The 22,060-nt window shown below is 47.5% G+C and overlaps 1 protein-coding gene across 1 annotated transcript in view; it reads left to right on the forward strand.

Moving 5' to 3' along the window:
• The window catches only part of ATG16L2 (autophagy related 16 like 2), a 135,078-nt gene that overhangs the window by 38,281 nt on the left and 74,737 nt on the right, over positions 1-22,060 (forward strand). Inside the window, exon 2 of the mRNA XM_063950904.1 lies at positions 4,177-4,273. Within this exon, the coding sequence (XP_063806974.1) occupies positions 4,177-4,273 (97 nt within the window). The remainder of the gene's footprint in view (positions 1-4,176; positions 4,274-22,060) is intronic.

A 22,060-nucleotide genomic window follows, 5' to 3' on the forward strand; every position in this document is an offset into this window, starting at 1 on the left:
ACAATGCTCTAAGCCTGGCAAAACCCCTGCTTCAGGGTCAGCCGGTGTTGATCCAGTCGGACAACATCACGGCAGTCGCCCACGTAAACAGACAGGGCGGCACAAGAAGCAGGAGAGCAATGGCAGAAGCTGCAAGGATTCTTCGCTGAGCGGAAGATCATGTGATAGCACTGTCAGCAGTGTTCATTCCGGGAGTGGACAACTGGGAAGCAGACTTCCTCAGCAGACACGATCTACACCCGGGAGAGTGGGGACTTCATCCAGAAGTCTTCCACATGATTGTGAACCGTTGGGAAAAACCAAAGGTGGATATGATGGCGTCTCGCCTCAACAAAAAACTGGACAGGTATTGCGCCAGGTCAAGAGACCCTCAGGCAATAGCTGTGGACGCTCTGGTAACACCGTGGGTGTTCCAGTCAGTGTATGTGTTTCCTCCTCTGCCTCTCATACCCAAAGTACTGAGAATTATACGGCAAAGGGGAGTAAGAACGATACTCGTGGCTCCGGATTGGCCAAGAAGAACTTGGTACCCGGAACTTCAGGAGATGCTCACGGAAAATCCGTGGCCTCTACCTCTAAGACGGGACCTGATTCAGCAGGGACCGTGTCTATTCCAAGACTTACCGCGGCTGCGTTTGACGGCGTGGCGGTTGAACGCCGAATTCTAAGGGAAAAAGGCATTCCAGAAGAGGTCATTCCTACACTGGTTAAAGCCAGGAAGGAGGTGACTGCACAACATTATCACCGCATTTGGAGAAAATATGTTGCGTGGTGTGAGGCCAGGAAGGCCCCCACGGAGGAATTTCAATTGGGTCGATTCCTACATTTCCTGCAAACAGGATTGTCTATGGGCCTCAAGTTGGGGTCCATTAAGGTTCAAATTTCGGCCCTGTCGATTTTCTTCCAGAAAGAATTGGCTTCAGTTCCTGAAGTCCAGACTTTTGTAAGAGGAGTACTACATATACAGCCCCCGATTGTGCCCCCAGTGGCTCCGTGGGACCTTAATGTAGTTTTGGATTTTCTCAAATCCCATTGGTTTGAGCCACTCAAATCGGCGGATTTGAAATATCTTACATGGAAAGTAACCATGCTACTGGCCCTGGCTTCAGCCAGGAGAGTGTCAGAATTGGCGGCTTTATCGTATAAAAGCCCATATCTGATTTTCCATTCGGACAGGGCAGAACTGCGGACGCGTCCTCATTTTCTGCCTAAGGTGGTGTCAGCGTTTCACCTGAACCAGCCTATTGTGGTGCCTGCGGCTACTAGCGATTTGGAGGATTCCAAGTTGCTGGACGTTGTCAGGGCATTGAAAATATATATTTCAAGGACGGCTGGAGTCAGAAAATCTGACTCGCTGTTTATACTGTATGCACCCAACAAGCTGGGTGCTCCTGCTTCTAAGCAGACGATTGCTCGTTGGATTTGTAGCACAATTCAACTTGCACATTCTGTGGCAGACAACCAACAGACAAAGAGGAAGGGGGGTGCAAATCCCCAACCCCCAAATTCCCTTCCGCACACTGAAAATTACCTGTAACAATCCCTGAACCTATCTGGTAATAAAATTCAGAGAATTCGTCACAAATGTTTGCAAACACATGTTTAGCTGCTGGCCACTTCACGGCTTCTCTGATACAGCAGTCCTAACCTACATAATAGCAGTGCCCACATAGGGCCATGTAATTTGTCACAGTACGCCTCATGATAAAGGCTTTTACTAAAACACTTCCAAACAGAGAGCTAACTTACCCAGGAGCCACCCCCAGGATCTCCCATTGGCACTACAAGGAACAGCATGCCTTCCAAATGCTGCTCCCATTCAATGCCTCATGCACACAAGCAGACAAACAATTGGGAAGCTGCTCAATCATACCTGGAGGTAATTATATATCAGGTGCTGGAAGGGGGAGGGGTCACAGACAAACAACAGACAAAGAGGAAGGGGGGTGCAAATCCCCAACCCCCAAATTCCCTTCCGCACACTGAAAATTACCTGTAACAATCCCTGAACCTATCTGGTAATAAAATTCAGAGAATTCGTCACAAATGTTTGCAAACACATGTTTAGCTGCTGGCCACTTCACGGCTTCTCTGATACAGCAGTCCTAACCTACATAATAGCAGTGCCCACATAGGGCCATGTAATTTGTCACAGTACGCCTCATGATAAAGGCTTTTACTAAAACACTTCCAAACAGAGAGCTAACTTACCCAGGAGCCACCCCCAGGATCTCCCATTGGCACTACAAGGAACAGCATGCCTTCCAAATGCTGCTCCCATTCAATGCCTCATGCACACAAGCAGACAAACAATTGGGAAGCTGCCACAGCCTAAATCTGTCAAGGCCCATTCCACAAGGAAGGTGGGCTCATCCTGGGCGGCTGCCCGAGGGGTCTCGGCATTACAACTCTGCCGAGCAGCTACGTGGTCGGGGGAGAACACGTTTGTAAAATTCTACAAATTTGATACCCTGGCTAAAGAGGACCTGGAGTTCTCTCATTCGGTGCTGCAGAGTCATCCGCACTCTCCCGCCCGTTTGGGAGCTTTGGTATAATCCCCATGGTCCTGACGGAGTCCCCAGCATCCACTAGGACGTTAGAGAAAATAAGATTTTACTTACCGATAAATCTATTTCTCGTAGTCCGTAGTGGATGCTGGGCGCCCATCCCAAGTGCGGATTGTCTGCAATACTTGTACATAGTTATTGTTACAAAAAAATCGGGTTGTTCTTGTTGTGAGCCGTCTGTTCAGAGGCTCCTACGTTGTCATACTGTTAACTGGGTTCAGATCACAGGTTGTACGGTGTGATTGGTGTGGCTGGTATGAGTCTTACCCGGGATTCAAAATCCTTCCTTATTGTGTACGCTCGTCCGGGCACAGTATCCTAACTGAGGCTTGGAGGAGGGTCATAGGGGGAGGAGCCAGTGCACACTACCTGATCCTAAAGCTTTATTTTTGTGCCCTGTCTCCTGCGGAGCCGCTAATCCCCATGGTCCTGACGGAGTCCCCAGCATCCACTACGGACTACGAGAAATAGATTTATCGGTAAGTAAAATCTTATTTTTTTTACTGAGTGTCACCATAATGGCTACATACTCCTGCCCAGCACTTGCTCACTCACTGTCCTGCGTCACTGGTCTGGGGGGGGGGGGAGGTGTCCTGCCTTTCTGGTGTGTGTAGTGAGTAGAGTCATGCGGGGGATCTGTCTGTGTAACTGTAGTGAGCGGTCACTACTGTTGGCATATAATGGCTAACATGGGGGACACTACAACAGGTCCCCCCCTCTTCCAATATGGAAATTAGATCCAGAACCTGAATGGTCAGTCCAGGTTAAAACCAACCAAACATGGTGGACTATCCAGGACAAATTCCGTATCCACATCGTTCTTTACCTGAAACCCCCATAACCGGCCCCAAATTAGCAGGGCATTTGTCATTGGATGACTGTGGCATCAGCATGTGTAGGTGTGGCCCTAGTGGGTTATTTATGTCACCTGACAACGCCGCACCCCACAGGTAGTGATTATTACGGCTTTGCCCAATCCACCATTATCGCACACAAGAGTTTACTGGATAATGTAACACTATTAGGAGGCGATGCGTTGTGCACCACTACCGGTATTCATCACAAGTTCTGATCTCCTATTTCACCATACTATCACTGTCTATCTGCCATGTAAGGAAAGGGGGAGACAACCCAGGGAGGGAGTATCTGTGACACACACTGTGCAGCACGGAGGTGATACTGTAGCACCAGCAGCCACACGCAGGTCACTCACAGTGTGTGACAATGAGAGTGTGCTGTATATAGTGGCGGACCTCCACAGTCACCCACCGGTGACTAAAAACACCCTCTGAGGTAAAAAGAAGAGATGAGTTGGTGTTATTACAGCAATTATTTCCGTGGAATGTGGACATATTTTGTTGCATGTATTTACCCTCATGTTCGGTGCTGCAGCGCCTTTGTGGCGCCATATAAATAGCGGGCGATGATAATACATAGGTTTGTAGAGGAAAACAACATTTTTAATTAATAGACTTAACTGGAGTTACTTTAGAAACCAGGACCCAGCAACTAGGAGCTCTCAGCGTCGTCTATGTGGCGCCATCATGAAATACAGGTGTATATTATATGTCATTCCCTGCCTGAGGCCCGTTATGTTTGTGTTTTCCAGACAACAAGCTGTTGGAAAGATCCATATTCCTGAAGGACCTGACGGAGCAAATCCAAACTGATCCACTGTCCTCTCCGAACAGCCACCATGTTGCAAGGTAAGTGCAGCGGCCGTACAGGGTGATGTGGCGTGATGCGTACTGCGCCCTATATTCCTTTACTGCGCCCTATATTCCTTTGTGGGGGCACTCTTGGTTAAATATAGAAAAATGTATTTAAAACATAACTTTCAATAGTATTACTAAAGTTCAGATATAGTGAAAAATGATAGTTCTGGGGCCTCTTCTGTCTTAATGGGTGCCCTAATGGTGCCAGCTTCGGCCAGCGGTACTGTGCCAGCCACGGGCATGGAAGTGTGTCTGGTGCGGACACTGGCGCTTTGCCGTCTGCGGGCAATGTCGGGGAAGGATCCATTTAGCCTTAACAGGCATCACTGAATAGTCTCTGGAGGGAGAGGTGACGTTTGGCAGTGACTTTACCTCAGACTCTGAGGTAGTAAGATATAACATTTATTACACTCCCGGAGTTTATAAATAACAGTGTAAATGATAATCACTGGCAGCACTGCTCAGTGTCTCTCCTGTCATAGTATTGCAGGACAATGGAGGATTCTGTCCGAGACACAGACCCAGCTTCCTCCAATGTCGGCGCTGTAGAAAAATCTACCTGAGGGCACAACCAAGCGGTTACATGACCTTTAGCTCAGCGAGCAGATGATTGGCCCCGCCCTCCTCTGACCCCGCCCTCCTCTGTAGAATCAAGCCAAGTGATTTTTTATTTTTCAATTTACCCTGTTCCAGCAAGTGCAGTGTCTAGCGGTGGGTGAGCTGCGACGATTCCTCGGGGCGCCCGCCACGGCACTTGAATGCTGCTCTTATCGGCTCACCCTCCTCCCAGCCGCAGTAAAAAAGAATAAAACCAACAAATTGAAATCGGGCGCTATATATGGTTTGTTTTTCTAATAAGCTGCTGCCAAATATAGGTTAGGCGGACCTAAAAACCATGTACAAAACAGTAAAAAGAAGGAAAGGCAGCGCTGACTAATAGAACAGATGGATTGTCAGGAAAAAATCATAAATTTAATACACAGATCAGGTATAAAAACAATACACATAATCGTGTATTGTTTTTATACCTCATCGGTGTATTAAATTTTATGAATTTTTTCCTAACAATCCATCTGGTTGTATTAGTCAGCGCTGCCTTTCCTTCTTTTTACTTTGTTCCAGCCACAGTACTCCGCTAGCTGGGCGGAGTTTTGCGAAATGACGCAGTTGCGTTGTGACGTCACGACACAACCGCATTATTTCTGAAAACGCCGCTCAGCGAGCAGAGTACTGTGGCTTGGGAGGAAGGGAGCCGGTAATAGCAGGTAGCCAGAGAGCATCACCCCTGGCAACGAGCATGACACCCAGAGCATGAAACCCTTGGCAATAAGCATTAAAAACCCCTGGCAACGAGCATGACACCCATCCCAGAGCATGAAACCCCTGGCAACGAGCATGTATCCCAGTGCATGAAACCCCTGGCAACGAGCATAGATCCCAGTGCATGAAACCCCTGGCAACGAGCATAGATCCCAGTGCATGAAACCCCTGGCAACGAGCAGGTAATTTAAATGTAATTAAAAGCTTTACTGTAGGGCATAATGTGTCACGGGCATGGCGGTGTGTGGCATAATATGGTGCTGGGGGCATTACTTTGTGGGGCTTAATATGGTGGAATTTTTTTCTTTGCTGTGGTGGCCGAGGTCTGTTGGTGCAGGGTCAAAAACGGGTGTAAGGTAGTCCTTTCCTGCGAGGCCACGCCTATTTTAGTGAGGTCATGCCCCCTTGTTGGGATCGCTCGCATCTTCGGCACACGCAAAATAGTATTTTTTTTTTATGTCGGGAGGTGCACGCATTTTTTAACTGTTCGCACTGGGAGCCAAATTGTCTAGAAACAGCCCTGGTTCCAGCGATAATCTGGAGGCTTGCTCACCCCCCACCAGCTCTTGCTAGGTGGCAAACCTCCCGACGAACAAAATCCTAGTATGAACTCCAAATGTAAGTTTGTAAAATTAGGGCGATAGATACAGATTAACAGAGAGATTACAGATTAATTGGCCCCACAGATTAATAACGTTTGCATTGCATTAAACTAAATAATTCTTCAGGTATCCTTAATAGCAGAGGTGGAAGTTATTTTTCTGGCCACCAGATGGCAGCATTGTTCCTGTTTTTCAGACATATATACAGTATGACCCAATAACACTTGTGCTGTGTATGACAGATATAATGCTGTAATGATGGACATTTTTTATTTTATATCCCCATTACAATTTGGAGAAACGCTGTTCATGAGCACATAGCTATGGGGATACAATACATGTCTGGAAAAACAGAAACTACACTGACATCAGGTTATTCTTACAAGTAGACATTGTCGGTCAACATTACACACACGGGTGTGAGATTACACAGCTGCCGCGCCGTGTATGATAGGTACACATGCAAGTTTATATCTGTCATAAATAGCATTTTGCAAAGTGTTATGGGATTTAATGTAGGTCCGAAAAGCAGGAACAATGCTGCCACCTGGTGGCAAGAAATATAACTTCTCACCCCTGTTATTACGGATACCTGAGGAATGTTCATTTAACCTAATGCAATTGTTATTAATCTAGTGTGTCTATATCCATCACCCTTTTTTCACACACTTAGGGGGATATTCAGTTGTTTGAAAAGTCAGTTGGGTGTCTGTTTTTTTCCCTATCTAATAGACAGGAAAAAACAGACACCCAACCGACTTTTCAAACCATTGAATTCCCCCCTTATATTTGAGTTTACACTAGCATTACTGATCCCATTATAGGTTCTACATTTTCTGATTTCATCTAAGTCACATACTTTTCGTTGAAGGCTAGATGTGATTTTTCGCTGTATCTGAATTCTACTACAGGTTGAGTATCCCATATCCAAATATTCCGAAATACGGAATATTCCAAATTACGGAATTTTTTGAGTGAGACTGAGAAAGTGAAACCTTTGCTTTCTGATGGCTCAATGTACACACACTTTGTTTAATACACAAAGTTATTAAAAATATTGGCTAAAATGACCTTCAGGCTGTGTGTATAAGGTGTATATGGAACATAAATGCATTCTGTGCTTAGACTTAGGTTCTATCGCCATGATAACGCATTATGGTATGCAATTATTCCAAAATACTGAGAAATCTGATATCTAAAATACTTCTGGTCCCAAGCATTTTGGATATGGGATACTGAACCTGTACTACTATTAAAAGTTCTGTTTTAAATGCATGTTTCTATATCTAAGTAAGAGTGCCCCCACAATGAATCTTTCTCTCTGCAATCTCGCAGCGAAACCCCCGGGCTCTCATTGCAAACAGTGACCGGTTATTCCCTGGGTGTAGAATGCGTTGCTTCCTGTACATACTGCGTTTGTGGCATCTTGCTGGTAGGTGGGTACAGAGTGAAACGCGTCAGTTCTAGCTGAGTGATTTACTATCAGGCATTATAAAATTGATTGTTTTCAAGAGAATCTACGGTGAGGTATTTATATCTTTATATGCAGATATGTAACTTTAAAATTTAGTGTAACACTGCGAGGAGCACTGCTAATGAGAGAGAGAGCATACACAGACATCCCTAAACTTCCTTCCACAGTCACTGCGAGGAGCACTGCCACATGAGGTACATACATTATCACTGAGCTCCTCCTAAGTCACTGCGAGGAGCACTGCCACATGAGGTAACGCAGAGAGGAATGTCACACACGTACATTATCACTGAGCTTCTCCTAAGTAACTGTGAGGAACACTGCCACATGAGGTAACGCAGAGAGGAATGTCACACACGTACATTATCACTGAGCTCCTCCTAAGTCACTGCGAGGAGCACTGCCACATGAGGTACATACATTATCACTGAGCTTCTCCTAAGTCACTGCGAGGAGCACTGCCACATGAGGTAACGCAGAGAGGAATGTCACACACGTACATTATCACTGAGCTTCTCCTAAGTCACTGCGAGGAGAACTGCCAGATGAGGTAACGCAGAGAGGAATGTCACACACATACATTATCACTGAGCTTCTCCTAAGTAACTGTGAGGAACACTGCCACATGAGGTAACGCAGAGAGGAATGTCACACACATACATTATCACTGAGCTCCTCCTAAGTAACTGTGAGGAGCACTGCCACATGAGGTACATACATTATCACTGAGCTCCTCCTAAGTCACTGCGAGGAGCACTGCCACATGAGGTAACACAGAGAGGAATGTCACACACATACATTATCACTGAGCTCCTCCTAAGTCACTGCGAGGAGCACTGCCACCTGAGGTACATACATTATCACTGAGCTCCTCCTAAGTCACCGCGAGGAGCACTGCCACCTGAGGTACATACATTATCACTAAGCTTCTCCTAAGTCACTGCGAGGAGCACTGCCACATGAGGTAACGCAGAGAGGAATGTCACACACGTACATTATCACTGAGCTTCTCCTAAGTAACTGCGAGGAGCACTGCCACATGAGGTAACGCAGAGAGGAATGTCACACACATACATTATCACTGAGCTCCTCCTAAGTAACTGTGAGGAGCACCGCCACATGAGGTAACACAGAGAGGAATGTCACACACATACATTATCACTGAGCTTCTCCTAAGTAACTGTGAGGAACACTGCCACATGAGGTAACGCAGAGAGGAATGTCACACACATACATTATCACTGAGCTCCTCCTAAGTAACTGTGAGGAGCACTGCCACATGAGGTACATACATTATCACTGAGCTCCTCCTAAGTCACTGCGAGGAGCACTGCCACATGAGGTAACACAGAGAGGAATGTCACACACATACATTATCACTGAGCTCCTCCTAAGTCACTGCGAGGAGCACTGCCACCTGAGGTACATACATTATCACTGAGCTCCTCCTAAGTCACCGCGAGGAGCACTGCCACCTGAGGTACATACATTATCACTGAGCTTCTCCTAAGAAACTGCGAGGAGCACTGCCACATGAGGTAACGCAGAGAGGAATGTCACACACATACATTATCACTGAGCTTCTCCTAAGTAACTGTGAGGAACACTGCCACATGAGGTAACGCAGAGAGGAATGTCACACACGTACATTATCACTGAGCTCCTCCTAAGTCACTGCGAGGAGCACTGCCACATGAGGTACATACATTATCACTGAGCTTCTCCTAAGTCACTGCGAGGAGCACTGCCACATGAGGTAACGCAGAGAGGAATGTCACACACGTACATTATCACTGAGCTTCTCCTAAGTAACTGCGATGAGCACTGCCACATGAGGTACATACATTATCACTGAGCTCCTCCTAACTCACTGCGAGGAGCACTGCCACATGAGGTAACACAGAGAGGAATGTCACACACGTACATTATCACTGAGCTTCTCCTAAGTCACTGCGAGGAGCACTGCCACATGAGGTAACGCAGAGAGGAATGTCACACACGTACATTATCACTGAGCTCCTCCTAAGTAACTGTGAGGAACACTGCCACATGAGGTAACGCAGAGATTAATGTCACACACGTACATTATCACTGAGCTCCTCCTAAGTCACTGCGAGGAGCACTGCCACCTGAGGTACATACATTATCACTGAGCTCCTCCTAAGTCACCGCGAGGAGCACTGCCACCTGAGGTACATACATTATCACTGTGCTTCTCCTAAGTCACTGCGAGGAGCACTGCCACATGAGGTAACGCAGAGAGGAATGTCACACACATACATTATCACTGAGCTTCTCCTAAGTCACTGCGAGGAGCACTGCCACATGAGGAAACGCAGAGAGGAATGTCACACACATACATTATCACTGAGCTTCTCCTAAGTCACTGCGAGGAGCACTGCCACATGAGGTACATACATTATCACTGAGCTTCTCCTAAGTCACTGCGAGGAGCACTGCCACATGAGGTAACGCAGAGAGGAATGTCACACACGTACATTATCACTGAGCTTCTCCTAAGTCACGCACTGCCACATGAGGTAACGCAGAGAGGAATGTCACACACATACATTATCACTGAGCTTCTCCTAAGTCACTGCGAGGAGCACTGCCACATGAGGTAACGCAGAGAGGAATGTCACACACATACATTATCACTGAGCTTCTCCTAAGTAACTGCGAGGAGCACTGCCACATGAGGTACATACATTATCACTGAGCTTCTCCTAAGTCACTGCGAGGAGCACTGCCACATGAGGTACATACATTATCACTGAGCTCCTCCTAAGTCACTGCGAGGAGCACTGCCACATGAGGTAACGCAGAGAGGAATGTTACACACATACATTATCACTGAGCTCCTCCTAAGAAACTGCGAGGAGCACTGCCACATGAGGTACATACATTATCACTGAGCTCCTCCTAAGTCACTGCGAGGAGCACTGCCACATGAGGTACATACATTATCACTGAGCTTCTCCTAAGTCACTGCGAGGAGCACTGCCAGATGAGGTAACGCAGAGAGGAATGTCACGCACATACATTATCACTGAGCTTCTCCTAAGTCACTGCGAGGAGCACTGCCACATGAGGTACATACATTATCACTGAGCTTCTCCTAAGTCACTGCGAGGAGCACTGCCACATGAGGTAACGCAGAGAGGAATGTCACACATGTACATTATCACTGAGCTTCTCCTAAGTCACTGCGAGGAGCACTGCCACATGAGGTAACGCAGAGAGGAATGTTACACACATACATTATCACTGAGCTCCTCCTAAGTCACTGCGAGGAGCACTGCCACCTGAGGTACATACATTATCACTGAGCTCCTCCTAACTCACTGCGAGGAGCACTGCCACATGAGGTAACGCAGAGAGGAATGTCACACATGTACATTATCACTGAGCTCCTCCTAAGTAACTGCGAGGAACACTGCCACATGAGGTAACGCAGAGAGGAATGTCACACACGTACATTATCACTGAGCTTCTCCTAAGTAACTGTGAGGAGCACTGCCACCTGAGGTACATACATTATCACTGAGCTCCTCCTAAGAAACTGCGAGGAGCACTGCCACATGAGGTACATACATTATCACTGAGCTCCTCCTAAGTCACTGCGAGGAGCACTGCCACATGAGGTAACGCAAAGAGGAATGTCACACACGTACATTATCACTGAGCTTCTCCTAAGTAACTGCGAGGAGCACTGCCACATGAGGTAACGCAAAGAGGAATGTCACACACGTACATTATCACTGAGCTTCTCCTAAGTCACTGCGAGGAGCACTGCCACATGACGTAACACAGAGAGGATTGTCACACACATACATTATCACTGAGCTTCTCCTAAGTCACTGCGAGGAGCACTGCCACATGAGGTACATACATTATCACTGAGCTTCTCCTAAGTAACTGCGAGGAGCACTGCCAGATGAGGTAACGCAGAGAGGAATGTCACACACGTACATTATCACTGAGCTTCTCCTAAGTCACTGCGAGGAGCACTGCCACATGAGGTACGTACATTATCACTGAGCTCCTCCTAAGTCACTGCGAGGAGCACTGCCACATGAGGTAACGCAGAGAGGAATGTCACACACATACATTATCACTGAGCTTCTCCTAAGTCACTGCGAGGAGCACTGCCACATGAGGTACATACATTATCACTGAGCTTCTCCTAAGTCACTGCGAGGAGCACTGCCACATGAGGTAACACAGAGAGGAATGTCACACACATACATTATCACTGAGCTTCTCCTAAGTCACTGCGAGGAGCACTGCCACCTGAGGTACATACATTATCACTGAGCTTCTCCTAAGTCACTGTGAGGAGCACTGCCACATGAGGTACATACATTATCACTGAGCTTCTCCTAAGTAACTGCGAGGAGCACTGCCACATGAGGTACATACATTATCACTGAGCTTCTCCTAAGTCACTGTGAGGAGCACTGCCACATGAGGTACATACATTATCACTGAGCTTCTCCTAAGTAACTGCGAGGAGCACTGCCACATGAGGTACATACATTATCACTGAGCTCCTCCTAAGTCACTGCGAGGAGCACTGCCACATGAGGTACATACATACATTATCACTGAGCTTCTCCTAAGTCACTGCGAGGAGCACTGCCACATGAGGTACATACATACATTATCACTGAGCTTCTCCTAAGTCACTGCAAGGAGCACTGCCACATGAGGTACATACATTATCACTGAGCTTCTCCTAAGTCACTGCGAGGAGCACTGCCACATGAGGTAACACAGAGAGGAATGTCGCACACATACATTATCACTGAGCTCCTCCTAAGTCACTGCGAGGAGCACTGCCACATGAGGTACATACATACATTATCACTGAGCTTCTCCTAAGTCACTGCGAGGAGCACTGCCACATGAGGTACATACATTATCACTGAGCTTCTCCTAAGTCACTGCGAGGAGCACTGCCACATGAGGTACATACATTATCACTGAGCTTCTCCTAAGTAACTGCGAGGAGCACTGCCACATGAGGTACATACATTATCACTGAGCTCCTCCTAAGTCACTGCAAGGAGCACTGCCACATGAGGTACGTACATTATCACTGAGCTCCTCCTAAGTCACTGCGAGGAGCACTGCCACATGAGGTACGTACATTATCACTGAGCAGGTTTTGAGAGAGATTGCATACACAGTGTTCCCAGTCATGCTAAGTGATTGAGGAACACTGCTACACAAAATAGTGAGGACATGATTACAGAGCACCTCCTGCAGTCACTGTGAGGAGCACTGCTGCACAGAGTAATACAGAGAGGAATCTCATATACACAGACATGATTACAGAGCAACTCCTGCAGTCACTGTGAGGAGCACTGCTGCACAGAGTAATACAGAGCGGAATCTCATATACACGGACATGATTACAGAGCACCTTCTGCAGTCTCTGTGAGGAGCACTGCTGCACAGAGTAATACAGAGAGGAATCTCATATACACAGACATGATTACAGAGCACCTCCTGCACTCACTGTGAGGAGCACTGCTGCACAGAATAATACAGAGAGGAATCTCCTATACACAGACATGATTACAGAGCACCTCCTGCAGTCACTGTGAGGAGCACTGCTGCACAGAGTAATACAGAGAGGAATCTCCTATACACAGACATGATTACAGAGCACCTCCCGCAGTCACTGTGAGGAGCACTGCTGCACAGAGTAATACAGAGAGTAATCTCATATACACGGACATGATTACAGAGCACCTTCTGCAGTCACTGTGAGGAGCACTGCTGCACAGAGTAATACAGAGAGGAATCTCATATGCACGGACATGATTACAGAGCACCTCCTGCAGTCACTGTGAGGAGCTCTGCTGCACTGAGTAATACAGAGAGGAATCTTCTATACACGGACATGATTACAGAGCACCTCCTGCAGTCACTGTGAGGAGCACTGCTGCACAGAGCAATACAGAGAGGAATCTCCTATAAACAGACATGATTACAGGGCACCTCCTGCAGTCACTGTGAGGAGCACTGCTGCACATAGTAATACAGAGAGGAATCTCATATACACAGACATGATTACAGAGCACCTCCTGCAGTCACTGTGAGGGGCACTGCTGCACATAGTAATACAGAGAGGAATCTCATATACACGGACATGATTACAGAGCACCTCCTGCAGTCACTGTGAGGAGCACTGCTTCACAGAGTAATACAGAGAGGAATCTCATATACACAGACATGATTGCAGAGCACCTCCTGCAGTCACTGTGAGGAGCACTGCTGCACAGAGTAATACAGAGAGGAATCTCGTACATATGGACATGATTACAGAGCACCTCCTGCAGTCACTGTGAGGAGCACTGCTGCACAGAGTAATACAGAGAGTAATCTCATATACACGGACATGATTACAGGGCACCTCCTGCAGTCACTGTGAGGAGCACTGCTGCACAGAGTAATACAGAGAGGAATCTTCTATACACGGACATGATTACAGAGCACCTCCTGCAGTCACTGTGAGGAGCACTGCTGCACAGAGTAATACAGAGAGGAATCTCATATACACAGACATGATTGCAGAGCACCTCCTGCAGTCACTGTGAGGAGCACTGCTGCACAGAGTAATACAGAGAGGAATCTCGTACATATGGACATGATTACAGAGCACCACCTGCAGTCACTGTGAGCAGCTCTGCTGCACAGAGTAATACAGAGAGGAATCTCCTATACACAGACATGATTACAGGGCACCTCCTGCAGTCACTGTGAGGAGCACTGCTGCACTGAGTAATACAGAGCGGAATCTCATATACACGGACATGATTACAGAGCAGCTCCTGCAGTCACTGTGAGTAGCACTGCTGCACAGAGTAATACAGAGCGGAATCTCATATACACGGACATGATTACAGAGCACCTCCTGCAGTCACTATGAGGAGCACTGCTGCACTGAGTAATACAGAGCGGAATCTCATATACACGGACATGATTACAGAGCACCTCCTGCAGTCACTGTGAGGAGCTCTGCTGCACTGAGTAATACAGAGCGGAATCTCATATACACGGACATGATTACAGAGCACCACCTGCAGTCACTGTGAGGAGCTCTGCTGCACTGAGTAATACAGAGAGGAATCTCATATACACGGACATGATTACAGAGCACCTCCTGCAGTCACTGTGAGGAGCACTGCTGCACAGAGTAATACAGAGAGGAATCTCATATACACGGACAGGATTACAGATCACCACCTGCAGTCACTGTGAGGAGCACTGCTGCACAGAGTAATACAGAGAGTAATCTCATATACACGGACATGATTACAGGGCACCTCCTGCAGTCACTGTGAGGAGCACTGCTGCACAGAGTAATACAGAGAGGAATCTCGTACATATGGACATGATTACAGAGCACCTCCTGCAGTCACTGTGAGGAGCACTGCTGCACAGAGTAATATAGAGAGGAATCTCATATACACAGACATGATTACAGAGCACCTCCTGCAGTCACTGTGAGGAGCACTGCTGCACAGAGTAATACAGAGAGGAATCTCGTACATATGGACATGATTACAGAGCACCTTTTGCAGTCACTGTGAGGAGCACTGCTGCACTGAGTAATACAGAGCGGAATCTCATATACACGGACATGATTACAGGGCACCTCCTGCAGTCACTGTGAGGAGCACTGCTGCACAGAGTAATACAGAGAGGAATCTCATATACACAGACATGATTACAGAGCACCTCCTGCAGTCACTGTGAGGAGCACTGCTGCACAGAGTAATACAGAGAGGAATCTCGTACATATGGACATGATTACAGAGCACCTTTTGCAGTCACTGTGAGGAGCACTGCTGCACTGAGTAATACAGAGCGGAATCTCATATACACGGACATGATTACAGGGCACCTCCTGCAGTCACTGTGAGGAGCACTGCTGCACAGAGTAATACAGAGAGGAATCTCCTACATATGGACATGATTACAGAGCACCTCCTGCAGTCACTGTGAGGAGCACTGCTGCACAGAGTAATACAGAGAGGAATCTCATATACATGGACATGATTACAGAGCACCTCCTGCAGTCACTGTGAGGAGCACTGCTGCACAGAGTAATACAGAGAGGAATCTCATATACACGGACATGATTACAGAGCACCACCTGCAGTCACTGTGAGGAGCACTGCTGCACAGAGTAATACAGAGCGGAATCTCATATACACGGACATGATTACAGGGCACCTCCTGCAGTCACTGTGAGGAGCACTGCTGCACAGAGTAATACAGAGCGGAATCTCATATACACGGACATGATTACAGGGCACCTCCTGCAGTCACTGTGAGGAGCACTGCTGCACAGAGTAATACAGAGAGGAATCTCATATACACGGACATGATTACAGAGCACCTCCTGCAGTCACTGTGATGAGCACTGCTGCACAGAGTAATACAGAGAGGAATCTCCTACACACGGACATGATTACAGAGCACCACCTGCAGTCACTGTGAGGAGCACTGCTGCACAGAGTAATACAGAGAGGAATCTCCTATACACGGACATGATTACAGGGCACCTCCTGCAGTCACTGTGAGGAGCACTGCTGCACAGAGTAATACAGAGAGGAATCTCCTATACACGGACATGATTACAGGGCACCTCCTGCAGTCACTGTGAGGAGCACTGCTGCACAGAGTAATACAGAGAGGAATCTCATATACACGGACATGATTACAGGGCACCTCCTGCAGTCACTGTGAGGAGCACTGCTGCACAGAGTAATACAGAGAGGAATCTCATATACACAGACATGATTACAGAGCACCACCTGCAGTCACTGTGAGGAGCACTGCTGCACAGAGTAATACAGAGAGGAATCTCATATACACGGACATGATTACAGAGCACCTCCTGCAGTCACTGTGAGGAGCACTGCTGCACAGAGTAATACAGAGAGGAATCTCATATACACGGACATGATTACAGAGCGCCTCCTGCAGTCACTGTGAGGAGCACTGCTGCACAGAGTAATACAGAGCGGAATCTCATATACACGGACATGATTACAGAGCACCTCCTGCAGTCACTGTGAGGAGCACTGCTGCACTGAGTAATACAGAGAGGAATCTCATATACACGGACATGATTACAGAGCACCTCCTGCAGTCACTGTGAGGAGCACTGCTGCACAGAGTAATACAGAGAGTAATCTCATATACACGGACATGATTACAGAGCACCTCCTGCAATCACTGTGAGGAGCACTGCTGCACAGAGTAATACAGAGAGGAATCTCATATACATGGACATGATTACAGAGCACCTCCTGCAGATAACTGTGAGGAGCACTGCTGCACAGAGTAATACAGAGAGGAATCTCCTACATATGGACATGATTACAGAGCACCTCCTTCAGTCACTGTGAGGAGCACTGCTGCACAGAGTAATACAGAGAGGAATCTCCTATACACGGACATGATTACAGGGCACCTCCTGCAGTCACTGTGAGGAGCACTGCTGCACAGAGTAATACAGAGAGGAATCTCATATACACGGACATGATTACAGAGCACCTCCTGCAGTCACTGTGAGGAGCACTGCTGCACAGAGTAATACAGAGAGGAATCTCCTATACACGGACATGATTACAGGGCACCTCCTGCAGTCACTGTGAGGAGCACTGCTGCACAGAGTAATACAAAGAGGAATCTCATATACACGGACATGATTACAGAGCACCTCCTGCAGTCACTGTGAGGAGCACTGCTGCACAGAGTAATACAGAGGGGAATCTCCTATACACAGACATGATTACAGAGCACCTCATGCAGCAGTCACTGTGAGGAGCACTGCTGCACAGAGTAATACAGAGAGGAATCTCCTATACACAGACATGATTACAGAGCACCTCCTGCAGTCACTGTGAGGAGCACTGCTGCATAGAGTAATACAGAGAGGAATCTCATATACACGGACATGATTACAGAGCACCTCCTGCAGTCACTGTGAGGAGCACTGCTGCACAGAGTAATACAGAGAGGAATCTTCTATACACGGACATGATTACAGAGCACCTCCTGCAGTCACTGTGAGGAGCACTGCTGCACAGAGTAATACAGAGAGGAATCTCATATACACAGACATGATTGCAGAGCACCTCCTGCAGTCACTGTGAGGAGCACTGCTGCACAGAGTAATACAGAGAGGAATCTCGTACATATGGACATGATTACAGAGCACCACCTGCAGTCACTGTGAGCAGCTCTGCTGCACAGAGTAATACAGAGAGGAATCTCCTATACACAGACATGATTACAGGGCACCTCCTGCAGTCACTGTGAGGAGCACTGCTGCACTGAGTAATACAGAGCGGAATCTCATATACACAGACATGATTGCAGAGCACCTCCTGCAGTCACTGTGAGGAGCACTGCTGCACAGAGTAATACAGAGAGGAATCTCGTACATATGGACATGATTACAGAGCACCACCTGCAGTCACTGTGAGCAGCTCTGCTGCACAGAGTAATACAGAGAGGAATCTCATATACACGGACATGATTACAGAGCACCTCCTGCAGTCACTGTGAGGAGCACTGCTGCACAGAGTAATACAGAGAGGAATCTCCTATACACGGACATGATTACAGGGCACCTCCTGCAGTCACTGTGAGGAGCACTGCTGCACAGAGTAATACAGAGAGGAATCTCATATACACAGACATGATTACAGAGCACCACCTGCAGTCACTGTGAGGAGCACTGCTGCACAGAGTAATACAGAGAGGAATCTCATATACACGGACATGATTACAGAGCACCTCCTGCAGTCACTGTGAGGAGCACTGCTGCACAGAGTAATACAGAGAGGAATCTCATATACACGGACATGATTACAGAGCACCTCCTGCAGTCACTGTGAGGAGCACTGCTGCACAGAGTAATACAGAGAGGAATCTCATATACACGGACATGATTACAGAGCACCTCCTGCAGTCACTGTGAGGAGCACTGCTGCACAGAGTAATACAGAGGGGAATCTCCTATACACAGACATGATTACAGAGCACCTCATGCAGCAGTCACTGTGAGGAGCACTGCTGCACAGAGTAATACAGAGAGGAATCTCATATACACGGACATGATTACAGAGCACCTCCTGCAGTCACTGTGAGGAGCACTGCTGCACAGAGTAATACAGAGCGGAATCTCATATACACGGACATGATTACAGAGCACCTCCTGCAGTCACTGTGAGGAGCACTGCTGCACTGAGTAATACAGAGAGGAATCTCATATACACGGACATGATTACAGAGCACCTCCTGCAGTCACTGTGAGGAGCACTGCTGCACAGAGTAATACAGAGCGGAATCTCATATACACGGACATGATTACAGAGCACCTCCTGCAGTCACTGTGAGGAGCACTGCTGCACTGAGTAATACAGAGAGGAATCTCATATACACGGACATGATTACAGAGCACCTCCTGCAGTCACTGTGAGGAGCACTGCTGCACAGAGTAATACAGAGAGTAATCTCATATACACGGACATGATTACAGAGCACCTCCTGCAGTCACTGTGAGGAGCACTGCTGCACAGAGTAATACAGAGAGGAATCTCCTACATATGGACATGATTACAGAGCACCTCCTTCAGTCACTGTGAGGAGCACTGCTGCACAGAGTAATACAGAGAGGAATCTCCTATACACGGACATGATTACAGGGCACCTCCTGCAGTCACTGTGAGGAGCACTGCTGCACAGAGTAATACAGAGAGGAATCTCATATACACAGACATGATTACAGAGCACCACCTGCAGTCACTGTGAGGAGCACTGCTGCACAGAGTAATACAGAGAGGAATCTCATATACACGGACATGATTACAGAGCACCTCCTGCAGTCACTGTGAGGAGCACTGCTGCACAGAGTAATACAGAGAGGAATCTCATATACACGGACATGAATACAGAGCACCTCCTGCAGTCACTGTGAGGAGCACTGCTGCACAGAGTAATACAGAGGGGAATCTCCTATACACAGACATGATTACAGAGCACCTCATGCAGCAGTCACTGTGAGGAGCACTGCTGCACAGAGTAATACAGAGAGGAATCTCCTATACACAGACATGATTACAGAGCACCTCCTGCAGTCACTGTGAGGAGCACTGCTGCACAGAGTAATACAGAGAGGAATCTCATATACACGGACATGATTACAGAGCACCTCCTGCAGTCACTGTGAGGAGCACTGCTGCACAGAGTAATACAGAGCGGAATCTCATATACACGGACATGATTACAGAGCACCTCCTGCAGTCACTGTGAGGAGCACTGCTGCACTGAGTAATACAGAGAGGAATCTCATATACACGGACATGATTACAGAGCACCTCCTGCAGTCACTGTGAGGAGCACTGCTGCACAGAGTAATACAGAGCGGAATATCATATACACGGACATGATTACAGAGCACCTCCTGCAGTCACTGTGACGAGCACTGCTGCACTGAGTAATACAGAGAGGAATCTCATATACACGGACATGATTACAGAGCACCTCCTGCAGTCACTGTGAGGAGCACTGCTGCACAGAGTAATACAGAGAGTAATCTCATATACACGGACATGATTACAGAGCACCTCCTGCAATCACTGTGAGGAGCACTGCTGCACAGAGTAATACAGAGAGGAATCTCATATACATGGACATGATTACAGAGCACCTCCTGCAGTCACTGTGAGGAGCACTGCTGCACAGAGTAATACAGAGAGGAATCTCCTACATATGGACATGATTACAGAGCACCTCCTTCAGTCACTGTGAGGAGCACTGCTGCACAGAGTAATACAGAGAGGAATCTCCTATACACGGACATGATTACAGGGCACCTCCTGCAGTCACTGTGAGGAGCACTGCTGCACAGAGTAATACAGAGAGGAATCTCATATACACGGACATGATTACAGAGCACCTCCTGCAGTCACTGTGAGGAGCACTGCTGCACAGAGTAATACAGAGAGGAATCTCCTATACACGGACATGATTACAGGGCACCTCCTGCAGTCACTGTGAGGAGCTCTGCTGCACTGAGTAATACAGAGCGGAATCTTATATACACGGACATGATTACAGAGCACCTCCTGCAGTCACTGTGAGGAGCACTGCTGCACAGAGTAATACATAGGGGAATCTCCTATACACGGACATGATTACAGAGCACCTCATGCAGCAGTCACTGTGAGGAGCACTGCTGCACTGAGTAATACAGAGCGGAATCTCATATACACGGACATGATTACAGAGCACCTCCTGCAGTCACTGTGAGGAGCACTGCTGCACAGAGTAATACAGAGCGGAATCTCATATACACGGACATGATTACAGAGCACCTCCTGCAGTCACTGTGAGGAGCACTGCTGCACTGAGTAATACAGAGAGGAATCTCATATACACGGACATGATTACAGAGCACCTCCTGCAGTCACTGTGAGGAGCACTGCTGCACAGAGTAATACAGAGAGGAATCTCCTACATATGGACATGATTACAGAGCACCTCCTTCAGTCACTGTGAGGAGCACTGCTGCACAGAGTAATACAGAGAGTAATCTCATATACACAGACATGATTGCAGAGGACCTCCTGCAGTCACTGTGAGGAGCACTGCTGCACAGAGTAATACAGAGAGGAATCTCCTATACACAGACATGATTACAGGGCACCTCCTGCAGTCACTGTGAGGAGCACTGCTGCACAGAGTAATACAGAGAGGAATCTCCTATACACAGACATGATTACAGGGCACCTCCTGCAGTCACTGTGAGGAGCACTGCTGCACATAGTAATACAGAGAGGAATCTCATATACACGGACATGATTACAGAACACCTGCTGCAGTCACTATGAGGAGCACTGCTGCACAGAGTAATAGAGAGAGGAATCTCATATACACGGACATGATTACAGAGCACCACCTGCAGTCACTGTGAGGAGCACTGCTGCACAGAGTAATACAGAGAGGAATCTCGTACATATGGACATGATTACAGAGCACTACCTGCAGTCACTGTGAGGAGCTCTGCTGCACTGAGTAATACAGAGCGGAATCTCATATACACGGACATGATTACAGAGCACCACCTGCAGTCACTGTGAGGAGCACTGCTGCACAGAGTAATACAGAGAGGAATCTCGTACATATGGACATGATTACAGAGCACCACCTGCAGTCACTGTGAGCAGCTCTGCTGCACTGAGTAATACAGAGCGGAATCTCATATACACGGACATGATTACAGAGCACCTCCTGCAGTTACTGTGAGGAGCACTGCTGCACAGAGTAATACAGAGAGGAATCTCATAT

This window comes from Pseudophryne corroboree, chromosome 2 (genome assembly GCF_028390025.1).
Source record: "Pseudophryne corroboree isolate aPseCor3 chromosome 2, aPseCor3.hap2, whole genome shotgun sequence".
Taxonomy (NCBI): Eukaryota; Metazoa; Chordata; class Amphibia; order Anura; family Myobatrachidae; genus Pseudophryne; species Pseudophryne corroboree.